Below are 19,247 nucleotides of genomic sequence, written 5' to 3'. Positions count from 1 at the left end.
CTGTGACAACATCCATGTGACCTTAATTATGTACCAAGTCTGGGATGTAAATCTTTCTAAATTTAGCATTTCAGGCCTTTTATAACACAAGCAAATTAATGCAAATACTCCACCAAGCAGCTACCTGCAGCTGGGCTCAGACGTTTGCATCCAGTCACCGTGGACATGATTGTCATGATACTTTTGGACCTTTATGTTTTTTTAAGTCAGGGTGGAATTAGGTGCACATGGCTGAATTTATTTTAGATTTTCTTGAATCCACACAGTCAAATTACATACATTCATTTAAATCTTTTAATAAGAGGTGCTAAAGGTTCTACAGTGTCCTTTAACTTGACAGGGACATGGCCTGTTATCTTCTCATTAGGGATTATGATTGACTACAACTAGTAGTTTCTCTTTGCCAGCATAGAAAGGATTTGTTTTGACTCACTGGATAGGCCGATGCTCAGAGCAATAGGAAAGTCCAAGAACCTCAGTGAAGGTGTAAGAAGCTGAATTGTAGATTTACACAAGTTGGAAAGGTCTCTTCCCTGCCATGACCTGGAAGCTGCTGGAAGACCAGCATTACTGTCACCGGCCTAAAAGGCTGCTGACGCCTTCAAACTCAACTAACATCTGCAGCTGCATCTGCACCTGCCCACACAAATCTTCTAGCTTTCTTACTTACCACAAGTGCAAACAAAGTAACTACAATACTTTAGAAAGGAAAAAAGTAATTCTTCCATGAGAAATACCTTATGGAGCGCTATTTGGCTACAGTGAACAAATAGTAAACTCAGAACTCAGAAATTCTGTTCAGCCAAATACCTTATGGAGCGCTATTTGGCTACAGTGACAAATTTAAAAACACTGCACCAGCTGTTTGACATGGTGATGGTAGCATCATGCTCTGGGGCTGTTTTTGCCAGTGGTACTGGTACATTACACAAAGTGGATGGAATAATGAAAAACTACCTGCGAAATCTTCAACTTCATGTCAAATCAACAGCTAGATAGTTGAAATTTTGATACAGGGCACCAGTCTCACATGAAAACTAGTTTAGGAAACGATAAAGCAGGCTAGCATAAAGCTTCTGAAATGAACTTCCAAAATCCCCGACCTGAACCCTATTGAAAATGTGTTCACTATGCTTAAAAGCTGGGTTGTACTCTACCAATTCTGCCAAGAAGAGTGACCAAATATCCAACCAGAAGCTGGTTGAAAGCTAGCAAAAGTGGCTAATCTAGGTAAAAGGCATTGAACCACATTTTAGTGGGGATGTATGTATCCCAGCAACTATCAATAAATTTTTAATAACGCTTTTTTGCTAAACGTGCTGCTCTTGTTTAACGCGACACCCGTATTTGAGCCTGTGTGTATACTTCTGATCCTGTGTGAATTAGAGAAAATCCTAAATATGTTCACCTTGTGTGCTCAGTTCTTGTTAAAGGCATACGCTGTACAATCATTCCACCCTGGAAACAGAACAACTCCACGAAATCATTAACAGCAACAAAATAACCCTGACCTTCATGCCCATGATTAGTGAGTGTAAACTCCTGAGCACACCTGCCAATCATCCCCACTAACTAACAAATACTTACGTGGTAAAATGTAAATATCAGTTTTTCTTTCAGCTTTTATTTTCTAACTGCCCTGTTTGTAAGGATTACCAAAAGAATCAAAGAAAACATTTTAAGACGATCTGAGCTGCAAAGATGACCGGCAAAGCAAGACAGCACAGTTGGAGCGACAACGACCGACCAATCAGATCCTGTGTTTGATTTCGCTAAGCAGATGGTGACGAGTGCGACTTGAGCTCCCATGCTGTCTAAGCTCGCTCTCTGAGCCCAGCCTCCCCGCTTGTGGTCACACCATCCTCCTCCTGTCACGGCCTTGGGGCGGCGCGCGCACACAGGGAGACCACACTGTGAGCCTTTTCTGTCTCTCTGGGGACTGTGTGAATGTGAATCCAGGCTTCTGCAGATTTTCACTGCAGACAAACACAAAAGCTTCTAAATTCACTGATCAAACACATTATTAATCCCAACTACAGAGAGGAGGGTTCGAGCACTGAATCACAGTAGTTGGAGTCTTGCTTTGACAACTCGTTGGTTTGGTGAATGTTTAGTAAAAAAAAATTTTAAAAAGCCTTGGAAAAAATTCAAATGCCTTTTCTGGGGTTTATTTAGATAAGCTTCACTACAATGCTTCTTCTGCCAGGGTGCTGTACTTGCTGTCAGCCACAGTCAGATCTGTGGGAGCAGTCATGGATGAAAGGGCACCCTCAACCTCTAACCCTCAGGCCACAAGTCCCATGCATGTATGTTGACTTGCCATTTGCTCATGGAGAATTGTGACCTGTCTCAGACCGACCCCTCAGTGAACTGACGCAAGACTTGGTTTGGACTAAAAGTCTCTTTGCATTCATGTTTGTGTATATAGCGAGAGAAAAAGTCAGCATGTCGACAGTTTTAATTTGAATTATTTTAGAGGCGGGTTGAATTAACAATGGTCACGTGAAATTTAATAAACCTCTCCCTAAAAGAATTTGGCTCCTATCTGCAATCCATCCATCCAGTGATCCAGTAAATTCAGGGTTGTGAGTTACGGCCTGGGAAGGTCGTCAGTCCATTGGAGTTTGAAAATGTGAAAATATGTATATAGGAGGGCTGGAGGGAGGTACAACAGTGTTTGCAGCCATTAGTAAAACACGGTGGAGGCTCTGTGATGATTTGGGGCTGCATTTAAGTCAGTGGTGTTGGAGGTCTTGTCAAAACTGATGCCGTTATGAACACAGGCCCATCAGATTTTGTTCAGACATGCTAGAAAGCAACTGATTGGCAACACCTTCATTTTTCTACATTGCCAGTGCAGTAAAAACATACCTGGATAGAGGAAAAAACCACTGAGATAGACAAAGTCAGACTTTACTGTCATTCAAATTTACACCTTGCAGTGCAGGTAAGATTTGTTGCACCACTACCAGTCATGGATTGGCCTCCTCACAGCCCGGACCTCAACATTATTGAAGCACTGTGGGAAAATATTGGACGGAGAACAGAACAAAAGGCAGCCAACATCCAAAGAAGAGCTTTGAATGTCCTTCAAGAAGCTGGAGAACTGTTCCTAAAGTCTCCTTAAAGAAATGACAAGAAGACTTGCCTCAGTTTGTTAGACTTTGTAAAATCTTTGATTTTGCCTTATTTCCATGTATGTTTTCATTTTCCCATCAAAATGTAAAGAAATTAAGGGCGGCTCAAGGCTTTTCCACAGCACTGCAATGGACCTGAGAGACTTCAGCATTCAAGGATTTGGGAGTTGAAAGTGGCTCACTAGTAGCAGTGGATCGCATAATGAGCACAAGCAGAATCCCCTCACCTGTAGTATTATGAAACCTGCACTGAGTCACATGACCTTGTCAAAGCAGCCTGACACAGAGTGATTGATCAGCTGCCGCCTGCATCAGCAGGACGATCTTCAGTCCATCAGTCATCTTTCTATCTCACATCGTGCAGCCTCAGGAATAACAAACCACCAGCATTTATGGATGTATGCAAAAATGCTTTATTTCCATTTTTTTCTTTTTTCATACATTTGTTGTATAATAAATAGACAGGAGAAACAGGCTGACACATCAGTCCTCTTCTCATGCCGATTCTGCACCTTTCTTTTCTCCACACCGCAAACTTTTCATAGAATTTACAACAGAAAATAAAAAACAAAACCAAAAAAAACCAAAGCTTGACACAAGCTGAATTTCCTGCTACCAGCTCATCCAATTCTGATAGATGTCCGAGCCGTGTTTATGTAGCAAATCCCAGGGAACAAAAATATATATATATTTATATATATATATTTATATTTATATAGTATTCACAGTTACACTATTTACACATATTAGGATTACAAAGCAAATGGGCAAAAAAATGAAGACGTTTCTACAAGAAACAATCTTTCCAAAGGGAGGTGGAGACTCGTCCTGTACACAGTGGACCTTTTTTTGTTTTTCTTTAAATAAACAACCTTTTAAACCATCAGATTTCTTTTACAGATCCCTGAAAATACGTTGTTTGTTTTTTTTTAAATACTCAGTCTTTTGTGAAAAACAAAGAGAGAGAGAGAAAGATGCATCTTAAAAGTTGTGAAGATGTATATAAAAAAAGCATTAGATCTTCTGTACAAGTCATCATTTACAATATGAACATCACTGGTGGGAAAAAAAAATCTCCATTTTCAATTTAACTGAATGAAAAGCAAAATGTTCGACTTGGTCTTAGCGGGAGGACTGAGTGGGTGAAAAAGGGGGCGGAAGCATAAGTGCGAGCCCCGAGTGCATTCACAAGTTTGTTTTTTTCATTGCGATGAGTTTATAAAGAAAGAATGGGCTCTCTTCTGCCTCGCGGGGAACATTGAACACTGGTAGTATAACGAGAAGAGAAATCTGTGAGCACACAAACACGAGACAGTCAACCCAGATAGAAAAAGGAAAAAGAAAAAAAAAAAAGCCAAAACACTGTCCATCCTCCATCAGCCAAAACAGGAAGCATTTCTGTGCACATGCATGTTAACGCATCTCTGGATTCCTCGGGTTAAAAAAAGACAGTAACGCATTCATATGGCACTTAACATGAGAACTAACTACTCTCTCCAAAGCTGAAAACTTGTACCTTCACTTGCTCTGGAAGTAGACAGGACTTGATTAAGCTTTCGTCTTTCTTGCTCTGCATGATTGGTTGGCTTTTTCCACGCTGCGGCCCACGGAAGAGGGGGGGGGGCAGTGCACTCACAGTCTCGCGCTCTATCAGGACACGATAACGAACACATTCACACACAAACATAGTGTCTTTGAAGTAAGAAGAGAACCTAAACGAAACAAAACACTGGAATATCATCAATACAAAGTTTGAACATCTTAATTAGCTTTTTTTGCATAAACTAAGAGGAAGCAGCATGATCCGTCACTGGCTGGTGAGAGCAGGAGATGGTTGGATATTCCAGATTTTGCAATGGTAGGTTTGATTAACCATTTGTGGAGCTTGATAATTTTTTTTTCCTTTTGTTTCATTAGTTTGATTCACCTCCAGGAAAACCGCCCGCGTGGAAACGGCACTGTCTGCGATCCACCTCTCCTCCCACAAGTGGGGAAGAGGGTGGAGTTTACCTGGTGGGCTTGTGCGTCTTAACAGTGTTAGTGAGCAGCTGAACATGTGAGTCTGTGTTGTTTCTATGTACCACGTGTGGTGTGGGTAAAGCTTATGAGACAAATGAGAAAAAAGGAAGAAGAAAAAAAAGTGTAAAACTTGTACGAGCCAGGTGTGGAAGCAGCCACGCTGAAATACTGTCCGATGTTGAGAGGAGGGAGGAAACGCTGCACCCGCAAGTCAAGTGTTTGCACATAAAAAACTAGAAGTTTTCTTCTTCTTCTTCTTTTTTTTTTGTTTTTTTAATTTGTATGTTAAGAGCACCATAATTCGTAAACAATCTAGAGTTAATTATGTGAAGAGGGCCGGACAGGTAGCTGAACTCTGTCCGGGTGACTTGCCGGTTTTCTTCTCCTCGCTCCCAAACGAAGCCTTCCTTCTTCCGTTCCTCCTGATCCGAGATTTCAAACCCAGAGTCTGCGCCGAGTTTGGGGTGAGCTTAGAGAGAAGCTGGGGGAGACCATTTTTTCTGACGTTAATTCAGCGTTCCCCGACAGTTCTCTGCCCCACACAAACAGGGGATCTTCTCATCCTCGATGGGGAACTTGTAGTCGTACGTGATCTCCTCGTTGACGTTGATTGGCTGCCTGGAGTAAATCACAATCTTCTTTTGAGACTCCACAGTGATGACCTTCGCATAACAGTTAGGCTGCAAGAGGGAGGAGAGGGGAGAAAAAAAAGAAAGAAGAAGAGCATAAGAACAAGTTTTCTTTTTTATATTCGTGCTGCTAAACCTTTTCCCCCATGCAGATGTTGCCTTACATTGCAGCTGTGGTTGATGAAACGAGCAAAGTTGCCACACTTGGTGGCGTCTATGATGGTGTCGTGGTCGACACGGAACATGTAGCTGCTGCCGATGCCCTCTTCTTCGTAGCGTTTCTCCCTCATGTCCGCGATCACCTGCCAGACAAGAACGTCGATCATTAGATGTTATGTTAATACTGCAGATATCTGCTGATACCCCGTGAACATATTAACAGCTCCACTCCTTAAAACCACTGGTGAAGAGCTTAACAACCTAAACCTCTGGCTTCTGTGAAGTCGAAATTGTTAGTTACCTGGACTAACCTGAGGAATGGTTACTGCATTATTTCTATACTTTCACCTAATCAGATACACTTGAGTCACATAAAAGTAGGTTAAAAACATAATAAACTGTTTACATACATGCAGAAAACCCACATTACACAAACCAGCCGTCTGCCTCTCACCTGTCTGATGTTCTGTCCCACATATTCGATCACCATTTCATCAGCAGCGATGGGCTCCATAGCGAACAGACCCCAATCGTGGATGTGCGACTTGCAGAATCTGATCTTCTTCTTACGGAACTGCAAGAGACAAACGATGGGGTGTCACAGGAAGTTTGATAACATTTTAAACTGTCTGCTGGTAAAACCTGTAGAATAGGGCAACCTCTGCACTGGTTCTCCTCCGTAATATTTACCTTCAGCTGGTTGAACTTGAGCAGGTCGCTATCACACGCAAAAGAGGACAGCAAGCGCCGCTGCTCCGAACGCCGCTCCGAGCCAGCTCTGGTTGAGGCGTGGACCTGCGCAGGAATACTCATGCCCTGCAGAGACAGGGAGAAGTTAAACGTGTTCACCCACAGCAAGGTTTTGTTACACACACCATCACAATCCACACGTCCTGCCCACCTGTGTGTCAACCGGCGGCTCCTCCGACTGCAGCCGCGTGCTCTGAAGGTACTTGATCTTGTCCTTCTTGTCGATCTTGTAGTATCCCTCGCTTCGCGCGCAGCCCGTAGCGTGATCCCTCATGCCATCATCTCGCCTCTTTTTCTTCACTCCAGGGATGTTAGTAGGTGCAGGGAAGTCAAGGAAGGGACTAAAAACACCTTTAAAATTATTCCAGAAAGCCACAAATATCCTTGAACCCTGACTCAAAATTTGCCAAGTTCCTCTTTTTCACCACCAGAGGGTGCTGCTGTTCGAAATACAGTGCAATACAATTTGATTTACAAAAAAAGAAAGAAAAAACCTTTAATAACAACTTGTTTTATGTTGTTTCTCTCTGTGATGTAAATTAGAGACTTGATCATTGACTTTTGAGCAGTAAAGGATATGAGGATGGTTGACCCAGAGCGTGTCGTTGAGCCAGTCGTTACCGTTGTCCTGCTGGAGCATCTTGTCGTAGGTGATCTGCAGAAGCCGTATGTCCTCCTCGTCTATGCCTTCATTCCAGATGTCATACAGGATGGTCATCTCCTCAAAATCAGAGCGTCGGGTGAAGTATGGCCGCGGAGGCGTGGTGACAGGAGACAGGCTTCCCAGCAGGATCTCATCCCAGGGCCGCCGTGTCCTTCGTGCCGGCTTTGAGACCACTGTGGGTGCCTCGTCTTTGTAGGTCAGGAAGTTGTCTTCATCAGGTAACACGGTCTGAGGCTCCACCTCTCCTTCCCGGAAGTCCAGGCTTGAGTGTTTGGGGGACCGTGCAGAGATCGTCTGTACAGAGAGAGCTCCGAGATGTGCTTCATCAGGCAGATGGATGGACTCGGATGAGAGCTCCAAAGACTCATCAGCCGCAGAGGCCGCTGGCAGCTTTTTGCTTTTGGGTCGTCCAGGTTTCTTCTTCAACGGCGTGACATCGGACGGCACAGGGACATCTAGAGAGAGACCAGTAGGTAGATCTTCAGGGATGCTGACTGAGTGCTCTGTGCCAGCTGCCAGGACCTGGCCTGGCACAGCGCTGATGTGCGGCTCCTTAAAAACTGGTCTATCATCCAAGCTCTCCAAGGACACTTTCCTATTAATTGCTGCAGGGTCAGGGAAGACGGGGGCGAATGTTAAGTCTCTTCCTGGAGTACGGGGCACTCCAGCGCTAAGGACAGGGGACTGAGCAGGGTAGGAGAAAGGACTACCAGGGATGTGAGGGGAGCTAAGCAACAGACTGCTGCCCGTGAGCGGAGCATCACTGCCTGGTGTGTTGGGCACTGTGTCGGTGCTCTGGGATTTACCCAGACTTCGGGCACGCTCCATGAGGTCCCTGCCGGGCGTGCGGGGGATATCCTCATCTGTTGGGAGCCGGGCCCGCTGAGGGAAGTCGGGCAGGGGGCCTGGGGGCGGATGGAGAAGGGATCGGCCTTCTATTGCCGGGTGAGGAGGGAGAGGGAGGTGCATTACAGATGCGGAGGCCGATTTGGGAAGACCTGTGCTTGAATCTAATTGGGAGGAGGCTAAACGACCAGGGGTGCTGGCTACATCTTCAGGCTCTGCTTTACCTTTTGCTTTTGTCTCCTGGTCACTGTCAAACAGGACGCCTGTGGGTGTGGGTGGTCGAAGGTTTGCTACATGCTCCTGATGTTCTGACTTCACTGCAGGAATGTGGCTGTCACTGATGTCTCGCTCTTTGACTGAAAGACAAGAAACAGGTTTTTTTTCCTTTTCTAATTTTCATTTAACCTCTGACAGCATCATTTTAAAAATTAGAAATGCTTTTTGTTGAAGTGATGCACGCTAGACTACAGACATGGGAGCAAACATTTACCAGGGATGTGTTGAGGTGATGGTGGCTTCAGGTCCTCTGCTGACGGCTCCTCAGGACTGGGAGGTCTGCGTATGTGCTCCTCCTTGACCTCTGGGAGCGGTACTGCAGGAGAGCTCGGAGGCTTAGCCTCTGCCTCTTCCCCCTCCTCCTCATCCTCAGAAGATGAAGATGTAGAGGATGAAGAAGATGAGGAGGTCGCGGCATCTTTGCCGTCAACCACTGCATCTTCTGCTGCCTCCCTGTCTTCCTCATCGTCGTCTTCCTCTTCCGAGCTTAACTCGTAGTCAGAGGAGTCGGAGCTTTCTGACGAGGAGTCTGAGCTGGCCTTGGAGGAAGACGAACTCTCAGCTTCTGTAAGAAAAGAGGCAAAAACAAATGAATAACTACTGGAAATGCATTAAAAAAAATAAAGCCAACCAGCTGTTTCTGTCAAATATCTGAAGTACCATCATCAGACGAATCTGATGAGGAGCTTTCACTGGATGAGTCTCTCTCATCTTCACCTTCGCCCTCCTCATCACCACTCTCCTGGGAGAGATCGGAAAAAAAATGTTTATGATACACACAAACTTTCTGTACATGCCACTCGCTGCTTTTTTTCCCCCCCCTTTCATTTTGGTGGCGACTTACTTTGCCCAGCGACAGCCTCTCCACAACCTCCATTTTACCAGGCTCTTCCTCCCTGTCAGACAGTGACTCTTCCTTCCCTGAGGTGTCCACCTCCTCCTCTCCCTCACTGTCCAGCTCAAGCGGTCGAGAGTGGCGTCTCTTTGCCGACGTGCCGTCGCCATCTAGTTTGGAATCATCTGAGGGGAGCTCAGCTTGGTCTCGTTCCCGGTCTGACAGAAAATTACCAAAAGATAAATCGGCTTTTGAAAGAGAACTGCACGCATGGAGGACCGAGTGAGAGTGTAAACGGTGGAGGGTTACCTTCGTCCTCCAGTTCGTCGTCCACAGGCGTGGAGGGTCGGGCTCGTTTGTTGTCGCCTGCAGCTGCAGCCTCAGGAGGGTCCTTCCGTTTGACCTGAGCACAACATGCACCGTTTTAAACACCTGGTGCAGATGATGCTTCCTTCTACAGTTCAGTAAAAAATGTAGAAATCTTAATACCTTGAAGGAGGGTAAGCGGATGGCTCCTCGCAACCCGATTCCCAGGCCCATTCCCTCGTAGCCCAGCCCCTCACCCTTGTTCCAGTTCTCAAGGAGACTTGAACCAATCGTCTCTTTGGGTTTAGGTCTCTCTTCTTCTTTCCCTTCTGTGCCTTTTACTGGAGTCAAAGACGCCTTGGAAAGACAGATGTCAACTAAATGAAACCCTGTTTTTCTCATTACCATGAACAGCAAAAAGTAGCTCAGTCAGATTTCCTCAGTGATCAATGAAAAAGGGATTTTAAATTACTTGTTCATCCTCTGATTGTTTGTTTTATCCAATCAACGGGCACAAAAATGCAAATGAATTAAGTGATTTTAAACAAAAAATTAATTAATTAATTTACAAGATGAAACGCCTGACCTCTTCAGCTGTTCCTGAATTCATAACAATACATTACCACATCAGATGAATTCATTATGATACTTGTCAAAATAATATCTCGTATTAATGCAAATCTCCTCGCTGCGTAAGCACGCTGGACCACAAACAGGAAAATCAGCTGCAAATGTGCAGAGCTGCCTTTTCATTACTCTCCTTAATAATCTGCAAAACGCATCACATGATCCAACATTAATGTCACTGCAGTCTGTGGCCTCTGGTACGTATAATTAATTCATATCCTATGGATCTAATTTTGTTTCACTATTTAACTGATCGTAATTCAAAATTAGTACAATAAGCAGTCAGTACATGCGGATTTTCCCGCTGGAGCTCGTGATAGCTTACCTTAGCAGAACGTTCCTTCTTATCCCACCACTCATCGAAGGCCCTAAAAGCCACAACCTCCACCATTTTGCGGTTCAGGTCCCGCTTCATGATGGCCTTCAGCTCTTTGACAATGACCAGGAGCACGCCATCAACAGTGGCCTTGTGGGGATCTTCTTTTTTAGTCTCATATCCAGGAGGAGGAACGGTAGGGTTGAACTTTGGTAAACTGGGATGCTGCCATTGTTGTCCAGGTGCCCCTGTGCTGCCTGCAGGTGTAGCACCCATGGAAAGAGGTGCATAGGGTCCCCCGAAAGGTCCGGAAGCGCCATTGTCCATAAAATGTGGATAGGGATAGGGCCCTCTGGTCTGAGCCATGCGACTCAGCATCTGCTGCTGCATCTGGAAGGACATCGGAATCGTGCTCCACTGCTCCCACCGGAAGCAGCTCATCAGATCCATAGGCACCACCGGCATTGGAGGGTAGGGACCCATGGGCGGCAGCATGGGGTGAGGCACTCCGGTATGGGCGGCCAGGTGAGGGGCCAGGGGGTGATGCGGGATGGCAAAGCCGGCTTGGTGGGACAGGGGGTGGTAGCTGGAAGGATGCATGGCCATGGTCTGCATCGGGGACACGGCAGAGTTCACGACGATGCCTTTGCCACACTCTCCGCTTGTGATCGGAGTCCCGGGCATCTCATCGTCTGAGATTTCCATATCCTCTCCCGATGACTGTTGACCCTGTGTGGAGACAGGACAGCCTGTCAGGACTGTGCAATCACCTGCCCTTTTTCACCTGACACCTGACTAAATGTTATTTTCTTATGAAGACCTTAAAATGAGGTCAAAACGAGTATACCTCGAGTTAAGAAATGTGGCGGCCCCTTTAATATAAATAGTGCTGGGCATTGTGTGGAAATGTTTGAGATGTTTGAATGAAACATAATGATAGTAAAGGAATTATTTCTCGGGATACACCAAAAAACAAACAAACAAAACAAAACAAAACAAAACAAAAAACACTGGTTCTGCAATGTTACATTTGTCAACATTTAAAAAAGGAAAACCAACAAATCTCAGTAGGCATTCGGTGCCAACTCTCTTTTATTGCCCTCATGGATGTGCTACAGGAAAACTTCAGACTGTACCAAATATTATTTTGGACTCACGGCACCTTCAAAATAAGAGCACTAAATGATTCTACACCTGGTCTGAGTTCAAAGTTCAGTCACAGTCAAACACAGCTGACCCGAGTCTTCGGTCAGCGTGTTACCAAACCGAGATGTTTGCTTAGGCACCAAACTAAAAGCACCGCAGTGCAAAACACGAATGCAATACTCTGAAAAACATCTGAGCACTGAACTCTCATCTGTTCTGTTTTATTTCGTAAGTCTTAGTCTCAGCTGCTGCAGAAATGAAACCGAGCAGGGAAAGCTCAGCATGGGAGTGGCGTTGTTACCCAAATGACCTGTTTGTACTGTTTGCTTTGTGATAACTTGAAATATGAGAACAGAGACGCCTCGGCCAATCCTGACTGCCAGGCTCAGCTAAACCAGGAAATGTGGCGTGCTGAATGGGGCCAACAGCCAAACCGTGCTTTTCGTCCATGTGAGCGTGTGCGGCGAGTGTTAGAAAGAGGAAACAAGAGTGTTCAATTCCCCAACAGCAGAGAGGCTGTTATTCTTCCTTGCAGCACGCTGTGTAGAAACGCAACCTGACAGGCCAGACGGTGCTACTGCGACTTTAAAACAAAGAGAGGTGGTTTGTCTTCCCATGAATGCGAAGGCACTTGTAAGGCTGCACCGAAAGCTTTTCATTCATAACTTACTGCAACTCTTTTACCTGCGCCTTACAAGGAGTGCTTGTGCGCACATGAGGCAAACAAACACGCTTCATCAGAAGGTTACAGGTGCTTTACTCTTAATTTTTCATTTGCAGAAAAATAAATAAATAAAAGTGCCAGTGGTAAACTGGAGGAGCAAACACCTTTTTGGTATGGCCCCTATTTTCTTTTTAAAGCATGGTTTGCTGTGAAACCGGAATTTCCTTTACAAAGCAGAACAAAAAGAATGAAACAAAAGGGAAGGTTTACTACTACCGCCGCACACTGAAACTAGACCCGACTTCCTGCGTCCTCTGTGTAACTGTCATTCACAGCTGCGCGTAAACATCAGCACCGCGCTTCCATCAACTTAATCAGTGCCATTAATGAGAGGTAATTGAAGCAGCATCTGCACACACCTGTGCGCTGTTTCTTGTCAAATGTGACAAGCATGCGGGTAAATATGGCGCTATTTGGACACAAATATCAGGGTATTAAAAAAACAAATATTTGCTTTACCGTGTCCATTTTTTCAGCGGGAGAGTGGCCTCCCAAAGATCCTTCTTTCTCTTTCTCGTGGACAGGAGAGCTGATTCTCTTGATCAGTGAGGCAGTCCCGGGAATTGGCTCTTCATCTTCCGAGTCCGGCAGTGGCGTGGGGCTGATGTCCTCCAAACCTGTGCTGGAGGGACGGGAATTTTGCTGACCACCTTGAGAGCCGCCTGTGTAAGGGGGGATTGGGGATAGCTGCGAGGACGAGGAGGAAATCGGACTTCCCTCCATTCGCACCTCGTTGTCCGAGTCCCGCTCGTCCAGGAACGGCAGCAGTTTTGTCCTTTTCTCCTTGAGCAGCATCTCAATGCGAGAATCCAGGCTGTTCCGCTCTGGATCCAGAATGGGGGAACCGGGTGAAGGGCAGTGCTCTGGTGTTTGAGGAGGAGGGGTGGTTGGATGAGGAGCGGGCTCTGGTGGTGGAGGCTCTGGGATCGGAGGAGTCTGTGGTCGCTCCTTGGCGGGCAAAAAGTCAACAGCAGCCGTCAGAGGCGGCTCTGGCGGTCGGAGGTATTCACCCTCCCTTTGGGCTGGGTGATGGAAAGCTGGTTCTGCTGGAGGGAACGCAGGGGGCAAAGGGGGCTGGTAGGGTGAGAAAGCAGACTTGAAGTTCGGTGTAGCGGGGGGAGGCGCTGTGTAGTTGAAAGAAGTGGTGGAAGGTGGAGGTTCAGGTGGTGTGAGCTGGTGCTGTTTGAAAGGAGGCTGCTCAGGCGTACTTCGATACATGTTGCTGCGATACTGAGGCCTCTCCGGTCTCCGGTTGTACGCATCCTGAAATTTACTCTCGTGTCGGCGAGATTTGTAACCTCCGGAGCTCTCAGGACGGCTGGATTGGTAGGCAGGCGTGGACTGCCGACTGGAATAACTAGAGTCCTGAGAGAAGGGCGTACCAGCCTGGCGAGGGGTATGAGGGGTTCCCTGGGATTGTGGCGTATCCTGTCTTAGGCTGGAGTAGCCGGTCTCCAAGGTCAGGGGGGTGGAGGAACTGCTGGGTGGCAATGTTCCTCCCCCAGCAGACACGCCGCTCTCTGATAACCTGCGGATGGGCTCGCAAGCCTTAGAGGACACAAATATGAAATTGTTAGAGGCAAATTCTAATTTGGGCATTTTGTCGAGAAAATCTTTAGGTTCAAGAAGATTCTTTAAATCAGTTTCTCAAAGAACTGAAGCAACTAAGATTTTTTAAAATCAAAATAGCAAGCTGGTAGCTCAGCAGTGTGAGGACATCTCAAGATACAAAGCCACAGGTTTGACTGACTTTAAGTTGAGCTCCTGCTCAGGTGTATCTTGAACCATTTCTACAAAGCACAATAAAGCATCTACACAAGAGTGTGCAACAGTTCCTCCAAACTGACCTTCAACAAATGAGCACAAAACTACAACTGAATTACTATTTAACTCTAAACTACACAACCTAAGCTTTATTTCTTTTTGTTTTTTTACCAGTAAGGCTTCTGCCAGGCTTCGAGGGGAAACTTCTCTGGCCTCCTCTCCACCAACAGGCAGCGTCCGTGGAGTGTAGCTGCCATTCATCAGGAGCTGGAAGTACCTCAGGCGATTCTCACCTGCAGAACAGTAAACATGTCTGGGTCTGATGCCAGGTTTACAAAGCCAACAGACCTCATCGGGCATCATTTAAGTGACAGTGATTATTCTCCAGTAGCTGAACTCCAAACTAAATATTTTAAAGCAGCGACATGTCATTATGTTCTGGGATAAATACCACTGATCAGCATATTTTAATTTAAAAAAAAGCATGCATGCCTTTAGCATATTGTTCAAAAAAAGCAAACCCTAACTGCACTTCTTAAAAGGACATCAATCACACTTAGGGAAAAAATGCATCAATTTGGGGTAATACTTTAAGATATAGACATTACTACGGACAATGAAAACAGTGCAAGCTCTGAGTCAAAATATTTGCCAATATTTACATCATTAAATAATAAGCAAAACTGCTAAAGTGGTATCTTTAGATGCATTCAAGTTGCTGTTTTGCATCAGTAAAAAACATAACAAGACAGAACATGCATGGACATGGAATTCAAACAGTGTTAACAACTGAAAAACTAACTTCTTTTCTTAGTTTTAAGTTAAATGCAAACAATTTAAAATACAGAGGACTCGGACAGATTGGCTTGTGTTTGTTTGCAGGTCTGAAATTATGCACAGTGGGAGTGCACAGCACCGTCAGCTCTGGGCTTGTGGGAGCAGGCTTATATTCAATGAATGAATTCAATTATCCACGTAACCAGGCAACGCACGTAAATGTGCACACGTGAACGCTGTCACCCTAAAGGAAACACTTAACTTGTCATATTTTTGTGCTCCCGATTCTTATAACACATATGATTCTGATTTTTTTTTCTCCCTTTTTTTAAAGCAAGCTCAAGCTCTTGTTTACCTTTCGGGTCCAGCTCCACGTGGATGATGTTTCCCATAACAGACGTGTTGTGAAGCGACTGCACGGCCACTTTGGCGGCTTTCACACTCTCGAAAACAACTTTGGCTATTCCCAGGTGCTTCTTGTTCTTCGGATTGTACAGGATCTCGACCTCCTCGATTTCTCCGAATTTTTTGCACATCTCGGTAAGAAATGTTTCCTTGATGTTGTCGTTGAGCCTGGCGAAAGTCACCTCCTTTGGAGGCACGGGGCCGATGTAACACTCATCGATCTGGAAGAAGAATGACAGGAGTTAATGTTGCACCGCGTGTGTGGAGGGTCATTTCTGACAGCTGAGATAACAACTGCTAGGAGAAGTTTCAAAGATCGCGTTGATGCACTCGGTCGAGTCCGTAAATGCAGGCATGCATCAGAGCAGAGCGTATTATTTTGGTCCCCGACAGGCACATTTTCACTTCGCATCCCGGAGATGAGTGAGAGGGGGGTGTGTCTGCAACTTTTGACAGCACCCCGTATCCGCAAGGAAAAGTGTGGCATCGATCTTCAAGCCAGAGTGAATACCTTAAATTTTGGCACCGGCAGGTCCGTCTCTTTGTACTTAGTCCACAGACGACCGATCCTGGGGTCTCTGACGATGTCCACCGGTGGTATCCCGGGGTTCTGTGGGAGAAGAGGGGGGAGAGACACACACACACACACAATGCCGTTATCCATCCCATTCACAGCTCCACACGCTACTAACTTGTTGCAAAGTTGTCCTGCGTCGGTGAATCAACACGAACACCTCCGGGCACCGTGTTCAAGATGCTGAACGTGCCCGTGACCGACCCACGGCCAGCACAGCCACATTGTAACCTATCATGGAGGTCGGCTACTCGGTTACTATTGTAGCCGCTCCGCCGCGTCAAATGCGGCACTTACGGGCATGCTGAAAGTCTGTCCATCGTAGCGATACAGCTTGTGAGATCCCTTCTTTAGCGCCGGGTCGATTATCAACTTGTAACTTCTCCAGTGGTGACTCCGCTTCTCCGCCGAGCCGCAGACGGGATGACTGTCCATGCCGTTCGCCAAACCTGAAACGACAGGCAGCGACAAGGAGAGGAGAGCTAACGTTATCGGGAGCCAAGCGCTAAGCACGGTTCTCCTACCAGCAAAACCTCCCCCCTTTCCACCTCCTCCAACACTTTAAAACAGCCAAACGTTACAGATGCATGACTTCGGTGGCGGGGGTAACCCCAAGCGAGAGCGAAAAATGGGATCTAGCGTATATCCCACTTACGGAAAACAGGCATTAGGAGGGCTGGAGAAAGAGGAAAAAAGAACAAGCTTACTTGAACTCTGCTTTCTGCCATGGTCTTCGTTCAATCTGTTCCTCTCCCCTGGCTTGGACATGGTTCGTCCGATCGAGTGTTGTTTTCTTTTTAATTGATGAAAAGACGAAATCGCTTTCCTTTCGCCGCTTACATTACATGATTTAGCTTAAAGAATACTGCCTCCTTTTCGGCGAGAGCCAACACATATTGTGTGCCTCTGGTCTGTAGCTGCTTGTCTCTCCCACAATACACCGCTAGGCTTGCCCACCTCCAACGGCACTTTCGTTACAAACTTGCCTCCATGGCCGCAGCTTATTTAACGCTGCATTAGCCTTACAATAAAATAAAAGTGTTTTTAGGCGGGCCACAAAGAAACGCTCCCATTTATATCCGCGACTGAATGAGGTCTGGCGATAGTTTAGTGTCTCAAAAATCCTCTAAACGACATATAGTGTTGAATCTACCGGCTGTATTTACCTAACTGGCAAACACAAGGCAGACACAGGGGGTAATATCTTCTTAACTGCCACTAAAGGGCTAATAAAACTGCTTTGGTGGCGAGCTTTTCTGTGCGGTATTGCGGCCGTTTGTAAATTCAGGACATGTCGGTTGATATTTTAGGGTAAAAGAGTCATTACGGCGACTGGTGATGGCGGCTAATATAAAAATGTCAAACACGGGAATTGGAATTTTAATACGAACACTCGCTTGGCTGGCAGCGCGATTTCGCTACCCGGCTATATAACCGTTGGAACGCTGCGGTTACAGCAACAAACTAGTGCCAAACCGTCGCGTATGTTCCCCATTTGTCCTCTTTTTTAAAAAATTATTAATGTTATGCTAGCATTTTAAAAAAACGGTGGCGCTTTTATTTATATAATAATAAACCTGACTGTGCTTCTCTTAGTTTGTGAATTAATTCAGTGGAGGTGCGTTGCTATCGGACAAGCTGGGTTTTGTTTGACATTGCCTGGTGCTGTTTGCAGTGCTCGGGCAATTGGCTGGTTAACAGCGGTAGCTCGACGAGCCAATCAGAGCGCAGCAGCAGAGGAGCCGTCTGCTATTAGAGGCACGGCTCAGGAGTCCTTCAACAGAGAGCAGAGAGAGGGGGCTGAGCGCTCTCGGCAGCCATTTTCCTTAAACAGGACTCAATGGCCTATATGGGTTTCCTTTGTTCCAAAGGGATCTTACATTTGATTTCCTCATCTCTCACGGACTATGATAAAACTATGATTGCTCCTTTTAAAGGATTGAGAAGAAGGAAGAGAATGTGCTGGATGCAATTACCCCGTGACATTTTGAGCCTTTTTTCCTCTGCCTTGGAATCCATCTTTGTCTTAACTAGGTCATGGCACACCCATATACCAGTATTTATATTTCTTAAGTGAAAAGAAACCAAAAGTGTTGTGAATAAACAGCTTTATGCTTTTGGAGATGTTTAAAATGATAGAGGTTGGGGTGGGGGAAAAAAAAACACAAAGTGACAAAATGTGCAATGGCAGCTTGCTGGCATTGCACTTATGGCCTTGTAGGATATGAGTTGCAATGAGTAAGTTCAAGTCTTTTATCATAATTTATTTTTAAATTTAACTAATTAATGTAAAATGTGAGGCATGCAGTTACTGTTATTAAAAGTATGTCTGTCACTTTTGTCTACTTGAGCTATGTGATCACATAAAAATGCTGCAGCTTTGTTTAAAAAAAAATATGTCCACTGGCATGCTGACATTAAAACATACACGGCTAGAGGTGCAGGGTTTGTAGCATCAGTGCTCCTCAGATGACTGAGGAGCAGGCCACGGAGACCTAATGGCCACTTGTTAAATAGTTTGTTGACTGATAATCCATTTGCTCTGATTAACAACTTCTCCCACTTTTCCTCTCACAACAGCAACGCTTTAAACACCCTGGTGTCTCCTGTTGTGCCCTGTACTGCAACTGTGGAGACAGCTTGAATCGACTAGGTTTGTGCTGTCCACCTAAGAAAGAGCCAAATGTGCAATTGTCGACTTGACCTTGCTTCAAGGGCATAATTTAAATTTAGAAAGAAGCCCACTTAGGAAGTCCCCCATCACCACCACCATTTTTAATTATTTATTTTTTTAACAGCTTCTACAGCGATTTTTTTTTCTTTTAAAAACACAACCTCAGATTAAAGAGATGGAGGGAAAACTTTCAGGGTGAAAATATTTACCTCAGCAGTTAACAGGCCTAAACGCAGGGGCAGGAGGAATGTTTTCAGCTCCATCTTCGGATCCTCTAATAATGGCATTAATAAGGGGTGGGAATGCGTCTCCTGAAAAGGAAGGAATCCATTAGCACGAAAAGAGAGCTCTTTTGAGAACTTTTTTTTTTGATCAGTGGTAGCTTTGCCTCTCTCAGCCAGCGAATATGCATCTTCAAGCATCATCTGTGTGGGCAATATGCAAAACCATCTCTTCTCTCTCCCTGAAGACAGGATTGCAGTCGATAATAGCCTCTCTTGCTTTTTTTTCGACATTTCTAGCTGATCTACACTTCACTTAAAACTGCAAGGATAATGTTTTGGACAGGTAATGGATTTTTGAGCTATTTCACTCAATTTGCCAGCTTTATATGTCTACA

At 45.5% G+C, this 19,247-nt stretch overlaps 2 protein-coding genes across 5 annotated transcripts in view; one reads left to right on the top strand and one right to left on the bottom strand.

Annotated features, from left to right (window-relative positions):
- Positions 1-3,526: 3,526 nt before the first annotated feature.
- On the bottom strand, positions 3,527-18,940 carry setd1ba (SET domain containing 1B, histone lysine methyltransferase a). Of its 3 annotated transcripts, XM_031742566.2 has the most exons (19): positions 16,662-17,586; positions 16,252-16,403; positions 15,892-15,990; positions 15,331-15,601; positions 14,370-14,491; positions 12,894-13,982; positions 10,574-11,293; positions 9,805-9,978; positions 9,625-9,718; positions 9,325-9,533; positions 9,141-9,222; positions 8,695-9,045; positions 8,429-8,560; positions 7,274-7,813; positions 6,846-7,012; positions 6,635-6,760; positions 6,399-6,518; positions 5,950-6,087; positions 3,527-5,836 (listed from the first exon to the last, which is right to left on the bottom strand). In XM_031742566.2, exons 1-19 carry the CDS (start codon positions 16,720-16,722, stop codon positions 5,663-5,665), a joined length of 4,821 nt encoding a protein of 1,606 aa, XP_031598426.1. In that variant the 5' UTR covers positions 16,723-17,586; the 3' UTR covers positions 3,527-5,662. The 3 variants fall into 3 exon arrangements, with proteins under 3 accessions (XP_031598426.1, XP_031598425.1, XP_031598424.1); XM_031742565.2 differs by lacking the exon at positions 16,662-17,586 and adding an exon at positions 18,838-18,940 and having other exon boundaries at positions 7,274-8,560; XM_031742564.2 differs by having other exon boundaries at positions 7,274-8,560.
- Positions 18,933-19,247, top strand: part of rhof (ras homolog family member F) — a 6,995-nt gene continuing 6,680 nt past the window's right edge. For both annotated transcript variants that reach the window (XM_039615949.1, XM_039615948.1), the window contains exon 1: positions 18,933-19,195. In XM_039615949.1, the coding sequence (XP_039471883.1) occupies positions 19,183-19,195 (13 nt within the window). In that variant the 5' untranslated portion in view covers positions 18,933-19,182. The remainder of the gene's footprint in view (positions 19,196-19,247) is intronic.

The sequence above is a fragment of the Oreochromis aureus genome, linkage group 7, assembly GCF_013358895.1.
Source record: "Oreochromis aureus strain Israel breed Guangdong linkage group 7, ZZ_aureus, whole genome shotgun sequence".
Classification (NCBI taxonomy): domain Eukaryota; kingdom Metazoa; phylum Chordata; class Actinopteri; order Cichliformes; family Cichlidae; genus Oreochromis; species Oreochromis aureus.
The sequence above is the reverse complement of the archived record's forward strand: the minus strand, read 5'-3'. Positions and strand labels throughout refer to the sequence as shown.

What these genes read in the sequence shown, in the direction of transcription:
- setd1ba (XM_031742564.2), bottom strand. Translation starts at nt 16,722, where the DNA reads ATGTCCAAGCCAGGGGAGAGGAACAGATTGAACGAAGACCATGGCAGA. An exon ending in CCGCTGAAAAAATGGACACG is followed by an intron (nt 11,294 to 12,893) that starts GTAAAGCAAATA and finishes GTCTCCACACAG; the next exon opens with GGTCAACAGTCATCGGGAGA. An exon ending in AGAAGGAACGTTCTGCTAAG is followed by an intron (nt 9,979 to 10,573) that starts GTAAGCTATCAC and finishes TGTCTTTCCAAG; the next exon opens with GCGTCTTTGACTCCAGTAAA.